Source organism: Rhodnius prolixus, unplaced genomic scaffold (genome assembly GCF_049639745.1).
Source record: "Rhodnius prolixus isolate KJV_2025 unplaced genomic scaffold, Rpr scaffold_5, whole genome shotgun sequence".
NCBI lineage: Eukaryota > Metazoa > Arthropoda > Insecta > Hemiptera > Reduviidae > Rhodnius > Rhodnius prolixus.
In genome coordinates, this window is record NW_027411624.1 from 29,251,681 (window position 1) to 29,264,885 (window position 13,205).

At 36.5% G+C, this 13,205-nt stretch overlaps 2 protein-coding genes across 6 annotated transcripts in view; one reads left to right on the forward strand and one right to left on the reverse strand.

Moving 5' to 3' along the window:
- LOC141458656 (uncharacterized) overlaps window positions 1–13,205 on the forward strand; it is a 567,253-nt gene that overhangs the window by 390,649 nt on the left and 163,399 nt on the right. The gene's annotated exons all lie outside the window — the stretch shown is intronic.
- LOC141458165 (uncharacterized) lies at window positions 5,356–10,315 on the reverse strand. Its single transcript, XM_074135799.1, has 3 exons — window positions 9,952–10,315; window positions 7,714–7,863; window positions 5,356–5,656 (listed from the first exon to the last, which is right to left on the reverse strand). The coding sequence occupies exons 1-3, from the start codon at window positions 10,193–10,195 to the stop codon at window positions 5,388–5,390; spliced, it is 663 nt and encodes a 220-aa protein (XP_073991900.1). The 5' UTR covers window positions 10,196–10,315; the 3' UTR covers window positions 5,356–5,387.

Consider the following 13,205-nt stretch of genomic DNA (forward strand, 5'->3'; position numbering starts at 1 on the left):
AGCTTTTAAGAATAATCCTACTCCAAATTCTACCATAATGGCGATGATCATGTTGAGGAGGGGTGTGTGAGAGGGTACATGAAAAGTATTGTCCACTGTTATAGCCACGACAATTTTTCAAAAAGCAGTTTATATTAAATTTCTCTTCAAAATTTCATTAATTTAGAAAATAGCAGCAAAGGAAAAAGTCGTCTTCTGTAAATTTTAGGTACTTTTTTAGGTTGGGTAAATTCTGTTATTTTCCTTTTTCTCAGGGAAAAATCTGTCTTCCCTCGAGAATTTGAGAAGTAAATTATTCTAAAAGTGTTAAATTTAAGAAATTGTAAGAATCTTAAGAATCTGTTATATCAGCAGAGATGGCTGACTATATACGCACAGTGTTGCTTCAATTCTTTACACAGTTATCCCCCAATTCAGGTACTTCGTAGATGGAAGCAGTTTTTCCAATTATTTGGAGAATTTCACATTCCTCTTCTAGTTTTTCTTCAAATTTTTCCAAATCCTTTTCCTTGAAAGCACGCTCAAAAGACGAATGTAAAAGTAAAGATCAGCGATAACAGATTATACAAAATGAAGAGGCGAGCAAGCACTTTAAAAAGAAAGACAGACAATTTTAAAATTCTTTCACTTGTGTTTAAGGTCTTACTGACTTATTCGATTTGAATTTTGACTGAGGATTAACAGTCATTTAACAGCAAAAATTGGATTGATTGTACAGTTCGTTTCTAAAAATCTATAGCGTTTTATTTTTTTTAAATTATGGGTTAATCTGTAATTAATCAAGCATCCCAATATTATATGTAGCAGAACATTTTATTATAAAATTTTACGACAATATTCTTAATTTTTATATTACGAGGGTCGTTTGAAATGTCCGTGCAAAGTCAGAGAGATAGCACCACTGGCGCGTATCGAGGTTATGTTTAGTTAGTAGCATCTCTTGGAAGAACACACACCAAGTTTCAGCCAGATCGGTCTATTTCTTTGTGTTTGGCATTCGTTTGAATCGAGGAAGTCGAGTGATTTTCAAAAAATGGACGAAAAAGAATTTCGTGTGTTGATTAAACACTACATTATGAAAGGCAAAACGCCTCAGGAGACTAAAGAGAAGCTTGATAAACATCATGGTGACTCTGCACCTTCGATTAGAACAGTTTATAAGTGGTTTCAAAATTTTCGGAGTGGCCATATGGGCACAAGTGACGATGAACGTTCTGGACGCCCTATTGAGGTTACAACTCCAGAAATCATTGATAAAATCCATGATATGGTGATGGATGACAGAAGAGTGAAGGTGCGTGAGATTGCTAGTGCTGAGGGCATCTCGAATGGACGGGTACATAATATTTTGCATCAACATTTGGACATGACAAAGCTATCCGCAAGATGGGTGCCGCGATTGCTCACGCTTGACCAAAAACGAAATCGTGTGAAGTGTTGCAAGGACGGTTTGCAGCTGTTCCAGAAGAATCCGCAGGACTTTAAGCGTCGTTTCGTCACTGTGGATGAAACATGGATACATCACTACACTCCTGAGACCAAAGAACAATCTAAACAATGGGTTACCAAGGGGGAATCTGTGCCAAAAAAGGCGAAGACCGTTCCTTCGGCCGGAAAGATTATGGCGACTGTCTTTTGGGATTCGCAAGGAATAATCCTCATCGACTATCTGGAAAAGGGTAAAACTATTACAGGTGCATATTATTCATCGTTATTGGACCGTTTGAAAACCGAGCTGCAAGAAAAACGCCCACGATTGGCCCACAAAAAAGTCCTTTTCCATCACGACAACGCACCAGCTCACACCTCAGCAGTTGTGGTCGCAAAATTAATGGAAATAGGGTTCCAACTCGTTTCACATCCCCCCCCTATTCTCCAGACTTGGCTCCCTCGGACTACTATTTGTTCCCCAATATGAAGAAATGGCTGGCGGGAAAAAGATTTCATTCAAACGAGGAGGTGATTACAGAAACGAATGGCTATTTTTCAGACTTGGACAAATCCTATTATTCGGAAGGGATCAACAAACTAGAGCAGCGTTGGACGAAGTGTATAAGCCTAAAAGGAGACTATGTTGAAAAATAAAAAAGGTTTACCCCAAAAAATTAAGTAGTTTTTATTTTTGCACGGACTTTTCAAACGACCCTCGTATTTGGTTAAATTTCATTTTAAATTTCCTAAATTTTGTATCATTTTTTACATATCGCTCTGCAATAACCTTTGAGCTTTGAACCTAACCTTTGAACTTTGTTCAAATTGAGGAAATTGTTTGAAAAGGTTTTATTGTGGTAGAAACTGGGTGTACTTGTTTTTGGGTGGGAAATTTGATTAAAAAAAAATCCCTACAATTTTGAAAACCTGTTTCCTTGATTTACGTAAACACAAAAATTGTTGGCAGTATTAAAAAACATTAGTTTTCTTCTTTTTTGGTAGTTCTTTTTTTCGTTTTATAGATAAGAAAACAACGTGGCAAGACAATACCATCGTCCAGGTAGCCGGTGTACGGTATCTGTAAAATGAATACGGTGTACTCTACAGAGAAGGGTCAGTTTTGGTGGTAGTTTTAGAAGGGAACTCGTCCAGAGTTCTTTCTATTATAAACGGGAGGGTCACAATAGCGTTGTTGGACAATGTCTTCCGTACCTGCTGACTGTTTGACGTCCACAATTCTGGAGGGAAGGTTTTTTTTTTCTTCTTCTTCTTCTTCTTCTTCTTCTTCTTGACTTTGGGCAGTGAAAGGGAGTGGCAGGCAAACAGAAGAGATATTTTGCTCTTGTTCAGAATGAGGTGTGGGTCATCGTTTTTCTATGAGCGCTGTTTGTAGGGGCTTCAAAACCATCTCTGGGGGACTTACAGCAAAACACATTACTTTTGTCGAGAGATGTCGACTTTAAATTTTAATTCTTTTTTTAACCAGCTTTCTCCCATTTATCTGTGGAGAATTCTTTAAAATTCACTTTATTTGAGTTGCCTACTTATTTTTTTGGAAAGTCTGGCTTTATGTGGATTAAGCAAAATGCAGAATACTATGGGGAAAAGAATTGCAGAGGAGCTAAAAAGCAAGTCCTTGATCTTGCCCACCATGATACTATAAATTTGAGAATTGAATAAAGGGAAACACATTATCCTAAATCATATCAATTAATCGGGGATGCTGATGGTACTAACATGACCTTCGCAAGTTCCCAATAGGCACAGCTGGAAGGTGAAAAAAAAAGAAGAATTCCAGAAAGCTGGATCATGCTGCTAACTGAATCCATATTAGGAAAACCCGAAGAACGAATAAGTAGAATCTTATTGAAACTGTGACATGTTCTCAAACTTTCTAAAATAGATTAAAAACAAAAAAATTTAATTATAAATTCTGCAATATCCACTTCCGGTATAATGTGGATTAGTGAAATCAATAAACTGATTGTAGACACACATATATAAAATAACCTTGTATGAATAATTAGTATAATTAATGAATGAATTATGCAGTGTTTAAACTAACAGTGCAAGAGTGTTGGCTAGCTGGGCTACACTGCATAATATAACAATATGCACCATGTGCATGTATATATACGGATAGCATTATTATGTTTCAGTATGTTGAACTGGTGCACTTGCCGTGGGAACAGCCACTCTAGCCAACCTGTATATACGTATTTATAAAGGACATTACCTAATTGGATTTAGCCTTGAATGTGACAGAATAAATAGATTGTAGGGCCCATTTTAACTATTCTGCATTTTGTGTATTGATTTTTTGGGAAACAGGCTTTGGTGATTACTTGCAAAGTGCTTTGTCTATGAGTCTGAAAAAATGTACTCTGCATCATCAAAATGTGGAGAATTTTGACGAAATTAAAGGTTGATTGCTTTCTTAATGCAGCGTTTCCCAATCTTTTGTTTGGCTCGCGTACCACTTGGTAGAACATCATGTTCAGTGGTGTACCATTTCGAAAAAATGATTGTATTTTGAGAAATTTGTTATACCCAGTGTGTTATTTTATAAATTATTATCTTTATTTGTATAGAGATACAATGTATCTGCTACAAAGGAGTTCCAAGTTCATGTTCACTTTATAAACTTTGTAAGGTGTAAGATCTCTGTTTTAAAACTTTTTTTAAATAATTAAAAATTGCGTACATATTTTTCTCTTCAAAATTATTAATTAATTTACAAAGTTCTTCTTTAGGACTATTATATTTGTGCCCAAATCTTCTAAATTAATTTCTTTTAAGCATTCAACTTCCTGTAAGTACCAATTAAATTTAATGTTGCTTGGATAGAGCTTACTCATTACAATCAGTCCCTTTAAGCAGATTTTTACATAGTTATCATTTAAGTTCTGTCACATGATAATTCTATTAAATTTTCTTTATTATTTATTGATAATGATGGAGTTTTTCCTAAATTTTCTTTATAAAAGGGGTTTAAAATACAATTATCATTAGTGTTTTCGGGTTTTGGAAAATACTCTATTAAAGACAATTTTAATCCTGCTAAATGTGCTATTACATTTTCTCGTATATCTTGATACAGACTAACCTCATTACTGTACATATTAACAATTTTACTGTATAATATTATTAATTAAAATAATTTTTATGAATTATAGGAAAAATCGATTCTGTGGTATTTTTATGATTTAATTTTTTTTGTCCTCCATTATTGATTATTTTTCGCGTACCACTAACCAGCAACTCGCGTACCACAGGTTGGGAAACGCTGTCTTAAGGCAATAGCTTCCTAAAAGGCTTCCCAGGTTAATGGTACCCAAAATCTAGATGATTACAAGACGACTGCTATAGTAGTGTAAGAGAAGAAGGAAAAGAAGTAACCTCCTTCACTACTGATTCAACTTCGATAAAATTATTCGACATTCTCCTCCACAGATATTTGTGCCAGGATGCGAAACTAATTGGTAGGCTGTCTAGGACTTTGTGGTCCACAAAGAAGTTGTATTGGGGAGGGAGACATAGAGACGGGAAATGGAAGTTCAACGTGAACAAATCCGTGATTAATGACTCTTAAATATGGATTCACGATTCTGAACACTCCCAATATGGATTCACGATTCTGAACACTCCCAATATGGATTCACGATTCTGAACACTCCCAATATGGATTCACGATTCTGAACACTCCCAATATGGATTCACGATTCTGAACACTCCCAATATGGATTCACGATTCTGAACACTCCCAATATGGATTCACGATTCTGAACACTCCCAATATGGATTCACGATTCTGAACACTCCCAATATGGATTCACGATTCTGAACACTCCCAATATGGATTCACGATTCTGAACACTCCCAATATGGATTTCTTTTTTGTTTAACCAACACAAACATGGAGAATTTGAGGGGGAAAAAAATCTGTTTATTGTAACTTATATTTTAAAATTTCTGTATTCACTTTCTTTTGGTGATTTAGATGTTGGTGCACGCCCACCATTCGGTTTTGGAATAGCATTTCTTGATTTGTACAACTGTTCACAATGTGTAGTGCATTGTAAGACCTGTGGTTGTTGATTAATTGCATTCGGTGCTAGTCTTTTTTGAATCTCTGCAACTGCATTCATTATGGTTTCATCAACTATTGTCTCAGCTTTTGCCGTTATATCTTCACTTTCCTCTCTGACCGGAACTAATATAGTTCCTGTAACAATTATTTATTATGCAATAATAATTTTTAATATTTATTTTGCGCTAGAAATTTTTTTCAAGTTAGGCTTGTACTTTATGTTGCAGAAATTAACGCTTGAATACTGCCAATTGTCTTATGTTAGAAATGTCACTAAGTGAAGCGGTTCTTAACTGTTGTACGCCTATGACCACTTTAATGTTATTATCTTTGGAACAATATATCCATGATACATTTTTTTAAATAAATAACAACTTTTTTCTTAACAAACCAAATATAATTGAATTTTATGTTCGCAAAACATTCTCTAATAAAAGTTTTTATTTATTAAAAACCTGTACATATACATCAAGTAAATGTGATCTTCATTTAGTTATGCACAGATTGTAGGCTGAATCCTGGAGGATCCAGCGCCACAATCGGGGTTAGGCATGCTGAGAGGGGCCAGCCAATGCTTGGAACTCTCTAGAGGTTGGAAGGAAGTTTAGGAAATTGACAAAAAGGTCACGGGGCCAGCGTCGTTTCAGGCGTCGTGTAGGACTGTCGGGATGGGCTGTGTTGTGGATAAGGCTTGTGCTGAGAGGATTAGGATGTATGGTTAGACTATTATGGAAATTAAGGAAGCCGAGAATGTGTTAGGTCAATGACAAAAGAGATATTGAGGTCTGTGTGGAGGGTTAAATTGGATACATAGTAAGGGCCGTTGACGATTTGCCGAAAGACATTAGATTGAAAGGATTGGATTCTTTGGATGGTTTTGCAGAGCTCCACAGCTCAGCTCCGCAGGTCCAGATGAGTATTCGTAGTGTCTTGTATAGAGTCAGTTTGTTCTGTACGTTCATGGCTGATCTCCGCCGTAGCAATCTTCGTAGTGGTCCGTATCGTCTATTTAGTTCTTACCTTTTCAGTCTAGTGTGTGGGTTCCATGTAAGTCGACTATCTAAATACAGTCCTAGGTAGCGTGCTTGTGTGGAGGTCGGTATCTCTCTGTTGTGTATGAGTAGTGGGGGGCAAGTTTGTCTACGTAAGGTGAATGTTATCTGTTGGCATTTGTCTTCGTTTAGTTTAATTTTCTCTAATAAATAATAAAATATTAGGTATGAAAACTTAGACGAAGTTTTCCTTCCATAATTTAAAAAAATACGAGGTTCTACCTTTAAATTACTATTTAGAGAAAAGCTAACCTTTTCCTCTCTTCTAAAATTCCTTAAGAAGACTTTTTTTGTAGGAAATTATCCCTAGAATTTGAATGTGGATACTATCTCATTGGATCTCTCGTCAAAATCTTTTGTTTATCCCGCAAAAGTGTTCCAGCTCCGTAAGAGATGGGAATTTGATGTCTTGTAGCATGGGCCAGCTAGTCTCATAGTCTGCATTGCCAACATGCCATGGATTAAAGCTTAAAAGAAGACTTCTTTGTTTTTACTCAAATTGATGAACGCAAAAGCTCAGCGCTTCAATATCAGCTTGGATATCGGAGAAAAAAATGAAATAAAATGTTGAGTTAAAACAGGAAAGATATTGCATCACTTTTCTTCATTGCGAAAAAAGGCTTGGGAATTTTATTAATGGACTCCGAGTTGCTAGACCTGGCCCAAACAATGCAAAATCCAGTCCCAGTCTTTGATACTATTCCCGAATGTGGAAAGCGGAATTCATCGCTCCATTCCTTGATCAGCTTTAAAGAAAGGTTCTTGTTTGAGGCTGTATTTTGTATCATTCTAGACCTGGAGGAATTCCAGTGATGGAATGCTGGGATAACCATTCCCCAAATGAGATATCCGAACCTCAATAGGTTAGCCTCCAGCTAGTTTACAATTAAAACTTGTTATAAACCTTGTTTAATTGCAATGACGATAACTAAAAACAAATGATCCTAGGTATACCAATACCACAACATCTATTGGGAGAATAATTCCCCTTCTAATTAGATTGGCCTTCCTAATTGGGCCAAACACTTTAAAAAAGAAAAATTTATCCCGTAAATAAGACACATTTAACTCTAAATTTAGCCAAGACGAATCAAGATGTGGGTTTAAAAATTGAAACGTTAATTGATATTTTGTACGAACCAGTTCGAGGTACTATTTTCCTGGACGGGACTGCATTCGTCGCTGGTTCCTGAACAGGACGAGATTTGTCTTCTCTGCGTTCCGAAAAGCGAACTTCTTTCCTACTGCCTTCTTCTTTGCGATTCAATTGATTAAGCACATTTTCCGAACCTAGAACAGTTTACATTTAAATATGCATCATAGGTTAAATACAAATTGATGCATCTATATTTAATTGATTAAAAAAAAATAAAATAAATCACAGGGAAGGGATTAGGGGAGACAGTGGTTTTTCGAATATTAGATGTAAACGCGGAGGTCCCTGGTTCGAATCCAGCAGCTGCCCATAGATTTTTCTCTTCCTAGGAGTTTCTTACTGCTCACTGTCTGGCCAGTAGAAAAGTGTTATCTATGACGACTCAACTCTTTCAGATTTAAATTTAAGGAGCGTCAACTTCTGAGGTGCTTGGTGTCAGAAGTAGTTTTTATCCAGTACATTGTCAGCTTCTGGATAGACCTGTCTGTAGTTGGTTGAATCGCGGTGAACGCACATAATGGTTCCCAACTAGGAACACACAAAAACCCAGGCGAACTCGAAAATTCAAGGCCGATCACACTCACAAGACCAAACTAATAGACAACTTCTTCCTCACCCTGACCATCCACATCTCATTTTCACTTTGGGCGAGCCTGCAGCTTCTAGTAGACTGAAAACAAGACTGTAACAAGATCTTTGAAGAATTGGATTTAGGCCAACTACCAATTAGGTGTCGTAGACGGGAACGGAAGCTCATACTTAAATATAAACATTTTTTTTTCTAACAAATAAAAAGTAGTCATACGCGAGATTCGAACTGGTGATCTCCTAATTACAAAGCCACACTCTTGACCACTAGACCAACCCTTGAAAATGAATATACTACTGGTTAGATGGTTCATGTTTGATTTGTAATACATGTATGTATATAAGGTGGTCATTTTTAACATTTTTTGCAATGCAAATTGTCTTTGCTGCAAATTTCATGTAGCCATCTCTTGCATGTTATGTATTGAAGCCAATCGCATTTTGGGCCCTTCCTATCACAAAAATATCCTTTACACTCAATACAAAAATCATCGTCCTCCTCTTCAATGACACTCTCACCACTGGTCAATACCAAATTATCGGGAGCGGAGGATGCTAAAGATGAACTGTCCTTCCTTTTCTTTTTCTGCAGTACTTTTCCCCTTTTTTTTTTGTCGGCAGAGTAGCCTTTCTTCTCAATGCCTCCCGTTTCTCCACCATCGTAAGGACTTCAGCAGTTTGTTTCTTTCTTCGAGTTTTTGCTTGGGTTTCTGAAATCTGGGGGATAGGACTAATTTCTTCAAAAGAAGTGTTTGCACCGCTGCTGCTTGTTGAAGCAATTCCCATGTTGGCACTGCTGCAGCTTGTTGAAGCAATTGCCATGTTGGAACCGCTGCTGCTTCTTGAAGCTATTGCCAGAGGTGTGTTGACTTCTTGGTTGTCATTCAAATTCTCAAAATGTAATAATGAATGAGAATAAATATGAAATTGAAACAGTTCAATAGGTGGCATCTTACCCCAAGCACTGGCGGAAGACATAGATTTATTTTTGTACTAAGGCTTCAGTCATGTTGTTTCAAGCTAACACTTACTCACCAAGATGTACACGACACAAATATCACGGAATTATTAAGTTTAATCTAGTCAATCCGTCACCAAACCTTAAGTATCGACAACAAAATATTATAACATGGGTACTCACCAGGTTCAAAGAGTTGAATTTTCAGTTTAACGACGATTAAACTAGATATAAATAGAAATACTCACAAGCACGGTATTCACAGTTGTGTACTACACGCTTTATCGTAGGAATTGCTGCCATCCAGCTGTAGATATGAAAAATCTGAGGGTACTTGCGTCTTCCCCCGACTGGCATCTTCCCAAGTTTTCGCGTTTTTCCTCACTCAATATGGTAATTAAAATTGAAAATTTAACTTGTGTTCATGGAGGTTTTTATCCTTTTATTGCCTAGGCTCATATTAGTTTGATCTTCAAAGGTGTTTTTAGTAGAACTTTTGCTGTTGTAAATAATTGAATAGATACCCCAGCTACAGTCAATCTAGACTAAATAATCACTATGGCACTGGGGGCAACAAACATTATCGTTGCTTCTAAGAGAAATTGATAGATCCGGTCGAATTATTTCTATTTATTTTTTTTAAATTTACCATTAAAATATTTTTAAAATTTCTTACCAATACTAACGCTAGTAAGGCTTGTAAATGATGGTCTACTTTTTCCGCGACAATAACGATTACTTGAACTACTATATGTTCTTGCACAGATATCATCGGGTTCAACGGCAACACTTGTGGTTCCTGGACAGGCACCAAGTCGTAACCCGGCCAATAGTTCCCTGCAAGCTCGTTTACATTGGGACGCAAAATGTGCACATGCGGAGTCCACTTTGTCACGATCGATATCGCATCGTTTTGACATTTTTAAAAGTTTGGATTTTTTTTTTTCTTTGATTTCTGTATTATTGTTATAATTGTTTGTATTTAAGGAAGTTAAACTTCCCTTTAGTTAAATTGAGTCACACCATAGTTATATTTATCATATGATAGATAATTTATTATAATAAATGCTATATTAGATTATCATACAGCCTGTTGCAGAACTTAAAATGATAGTTTGTCTCCCAATTTTGCATCAAAAACTATAAAAATAGTATTTTCATAATTAAATAATACAGTTTGTGTTTCCCTTCTCAATTTAGCTAACATTTATATCAATAAAATGTTACTTAAGCTAAAGAGATTCAGCCAATGAATATAAGGAACAGTCGTTTGTCTTTTAACCCAAATTTTAAATTTAAATCAATCTATTTATTTTCATAAACATCCTTTTTTACAATGCTATATTCTCAATATTAGCCTGTTGCTTTACACGATTTGAGATGTTCCTGAACTAAAAAAAAAAAAAACGGTCTGGGTGTTTGTCCATCTGTCTGTGGTCACCTTAACTCAAAAACTGAATATCGCGTATTTTTAATAGTTCAATAATTGTAGTGTAATTGTTACGTAACTCCAGTAATTTGTGGTACAATCATAATCTGCTGGACAATATTATAACCAACCCAAAATTATTTCTTGCAGTAATTCCTGACATTCAAGGTGTGGCTATTAAATTTAAATAACGAGACTATTGCTTTAAAACATTTTATTTTAAATTTATACATATTTAGGTATTATCACCTTCAATATACACCCCTCCCCTATCCCTACAACGCTTGCGAATTTACCATTGTTCGAAACCGTGCTGAAAGTCTTTTTCTGTGAGCTCCTGCGTGACGCATGCCGCTTTTTCTTTCACAGCTTCTTCGGACTGAAATCGTGTTCGTTTTAATGCAGATTTGACTTTAGGGAACAGACAAAAGTCATATGGGACCAGGTCAGGCGAATAAGGCGGATGAGGCCTAAAACTGGGATGTTGTACTTGGCTAGAAACGTCTTGACAGACAATACAGTGTGAGCAGGCGCGTTGTCTTGATGGAGAACCATCATTATTATTCCACAAATCGGGACAGTTTTTTCCTTACTCTTTCACAGAGTTGAGCAAGCACCTCACGGTAGTAATGTTGATTAATTATAATCGATATTTTCATCCGTTTTGGACGTGGAAGGGCGACCCTGGGCGGTTATCATCTCCGACGTCTTCTCGGCCATCTTTGAAACGCTTGAACCACTCAAAAACTCGCGCACGTGATTAACAATTCATCGCCATAAACTTCTTTTAATAAAAGATAAGTTTCAGTAGCGGTTTTATCAAGTTTTGATGTGAAATTTAACAATTCGTTGCTCTACTACATTAATAGCACACCTCGTAATATAGGCAGTAAAAGTAGAACATTTAGATAGCTCGTACACCCACAAATCAAGTTGTCCAGTCCTAGGTGTATGAGACCCTCAGATTTGGACAGTTACCTTGTCTTGTTCGGGCAACATGTCTTCCAAATATCTGGGCCCTTTAGATGCGATAATCGTCATATTTGTTCTAATTAGAGAGAATGGAAAAGAATTATAATTGAACATTTAATGAATGAGCCTTCTTACTATTTGTCTCACGCAACTCCGACGAGAATCACTTTCACTGGACATGCCACCCACCAGTCCGCGCCTTCTAACTTCCTTCTCCCAAACTCTTTCTACCCACACTAGCCCCTTTCCTTTTGTTGATGACCTATTTCTTGAAAGTGGATAACGGTAAGTTTCTCCTTCTTACTTCTCTTCTTTCACTCCATCTCCCACTGTCGGATTTTGTGAATGTTACAATGATTTTTCGACTCAATCTCCTTCAATCACTTCCTTTTACTCCTTGAAAAGAAGAAACTATTGTATCCTGCAGAGTTTCTATTTTTTAAAAATGTTTTCAACGGCAATTTGCCAAAAAGAAATGTCGCAAGTTCCTGGTACTGCTCTGTCTCTAAATTGCTCTAATCCATTTCTGCAGCCTGTCGACTGTGCTCTCTTATTCCTGACAAAATCCACTATGCCGAGCGAAACGTCAATGGACTTCTGGGACTTCTTGGAGGTCTTAAGATCATAATCATCAGCAATATCCCATAGAGAGTATTACTACAATATTCGATGTTAAAATTTCGATTATGTGAATTATGTACGTCCGTTACTATCGATGTCTCTGCCACATTCTGATTTTAATGCCTGTATTAGGAAGAAAATTAATGACTAAGGACTTATTCAGAATCACCTAAGAGGCAATTTCATAAATGAGTTAGTCTCCTAAAGTAGGACATAAACCTTGGTTTCGCGATGGATCAAGCTCCAAACAGTATGGCTCCATTGACAGAAGACTGCGAAGTGATATGTAAGAAATATCTTCATAAAATTGTTAAAGAGGTATCCTCTCCTCATTTGTACAACTGGTGACTATCCAGAAGACATGGAGCACATTGTCATGACAATCCTGCTTTTTAAATATTTAAGAAATTAAATTGCCGGCTAACATACCCTAGCATTCTAAAAAATAGAAAAGCTTACGATGAACTTGTCCACTTCATTTACAGTCTTAAGGATACCCTAAATAAACATTAGGATCTATTAAGATAATATTCTGCCTAATAGTGTAAACTGATGCCAAGGGAAAAAATAAAGAACTGTTTCAACAATGGATTTTTTTATTTTCAACCAAGTTTTTCGGATTTTACCTAAATTTTGCAAATAAATGTTACTGGCTGAGTTCGAAATCCTGCTATTTTATACCTTCCTACTTACTTTATAAAATTCAAAGAATTGTCTAAATTGCTTGGCGCTAGGTGCTTACACCCAGATGATGCAGAAGACGCGAGATTTTTTTGAGAGAGGGTTAGTCTCTAGTGTCCTTAGTTTGCAAGCTCCAGCACTTCGTCAAGGTTAGGCACAAAGTGTGAGGGGTCAAGCCCATAAATTGGGCGAACACCAATAACCTTAAAACCCTAGAGCTGAAGGGG

What these genes read in the sequence shown, in the direction of transcription:
- LOC141458165 (XM_074135799.1), bottom strand. Translation starts at nt 10,195, where the DNA reads ATGTCAAAACGATGCGATATCGATCGTGACAAAGTGGACTCCGCATGT. An exon ending in CCTTACTAGCGTTAGTATTG is followed by an intron (nt 7,864 to 9,951) that starts GTAAGAAATTTT and finishes AAACTGTTCTAG; the next exon opens with GTTCGGAAAATGTGCTTAAT. An exon ending in GAAAATAGTACCTCGAACTG is followed by an intron (nt 5,657 to 7,713) that starts GTTCGTACAAAA and finishes TAATTGTTACAG; the next exon opens with GAACTATATTAGTTCCGGTC.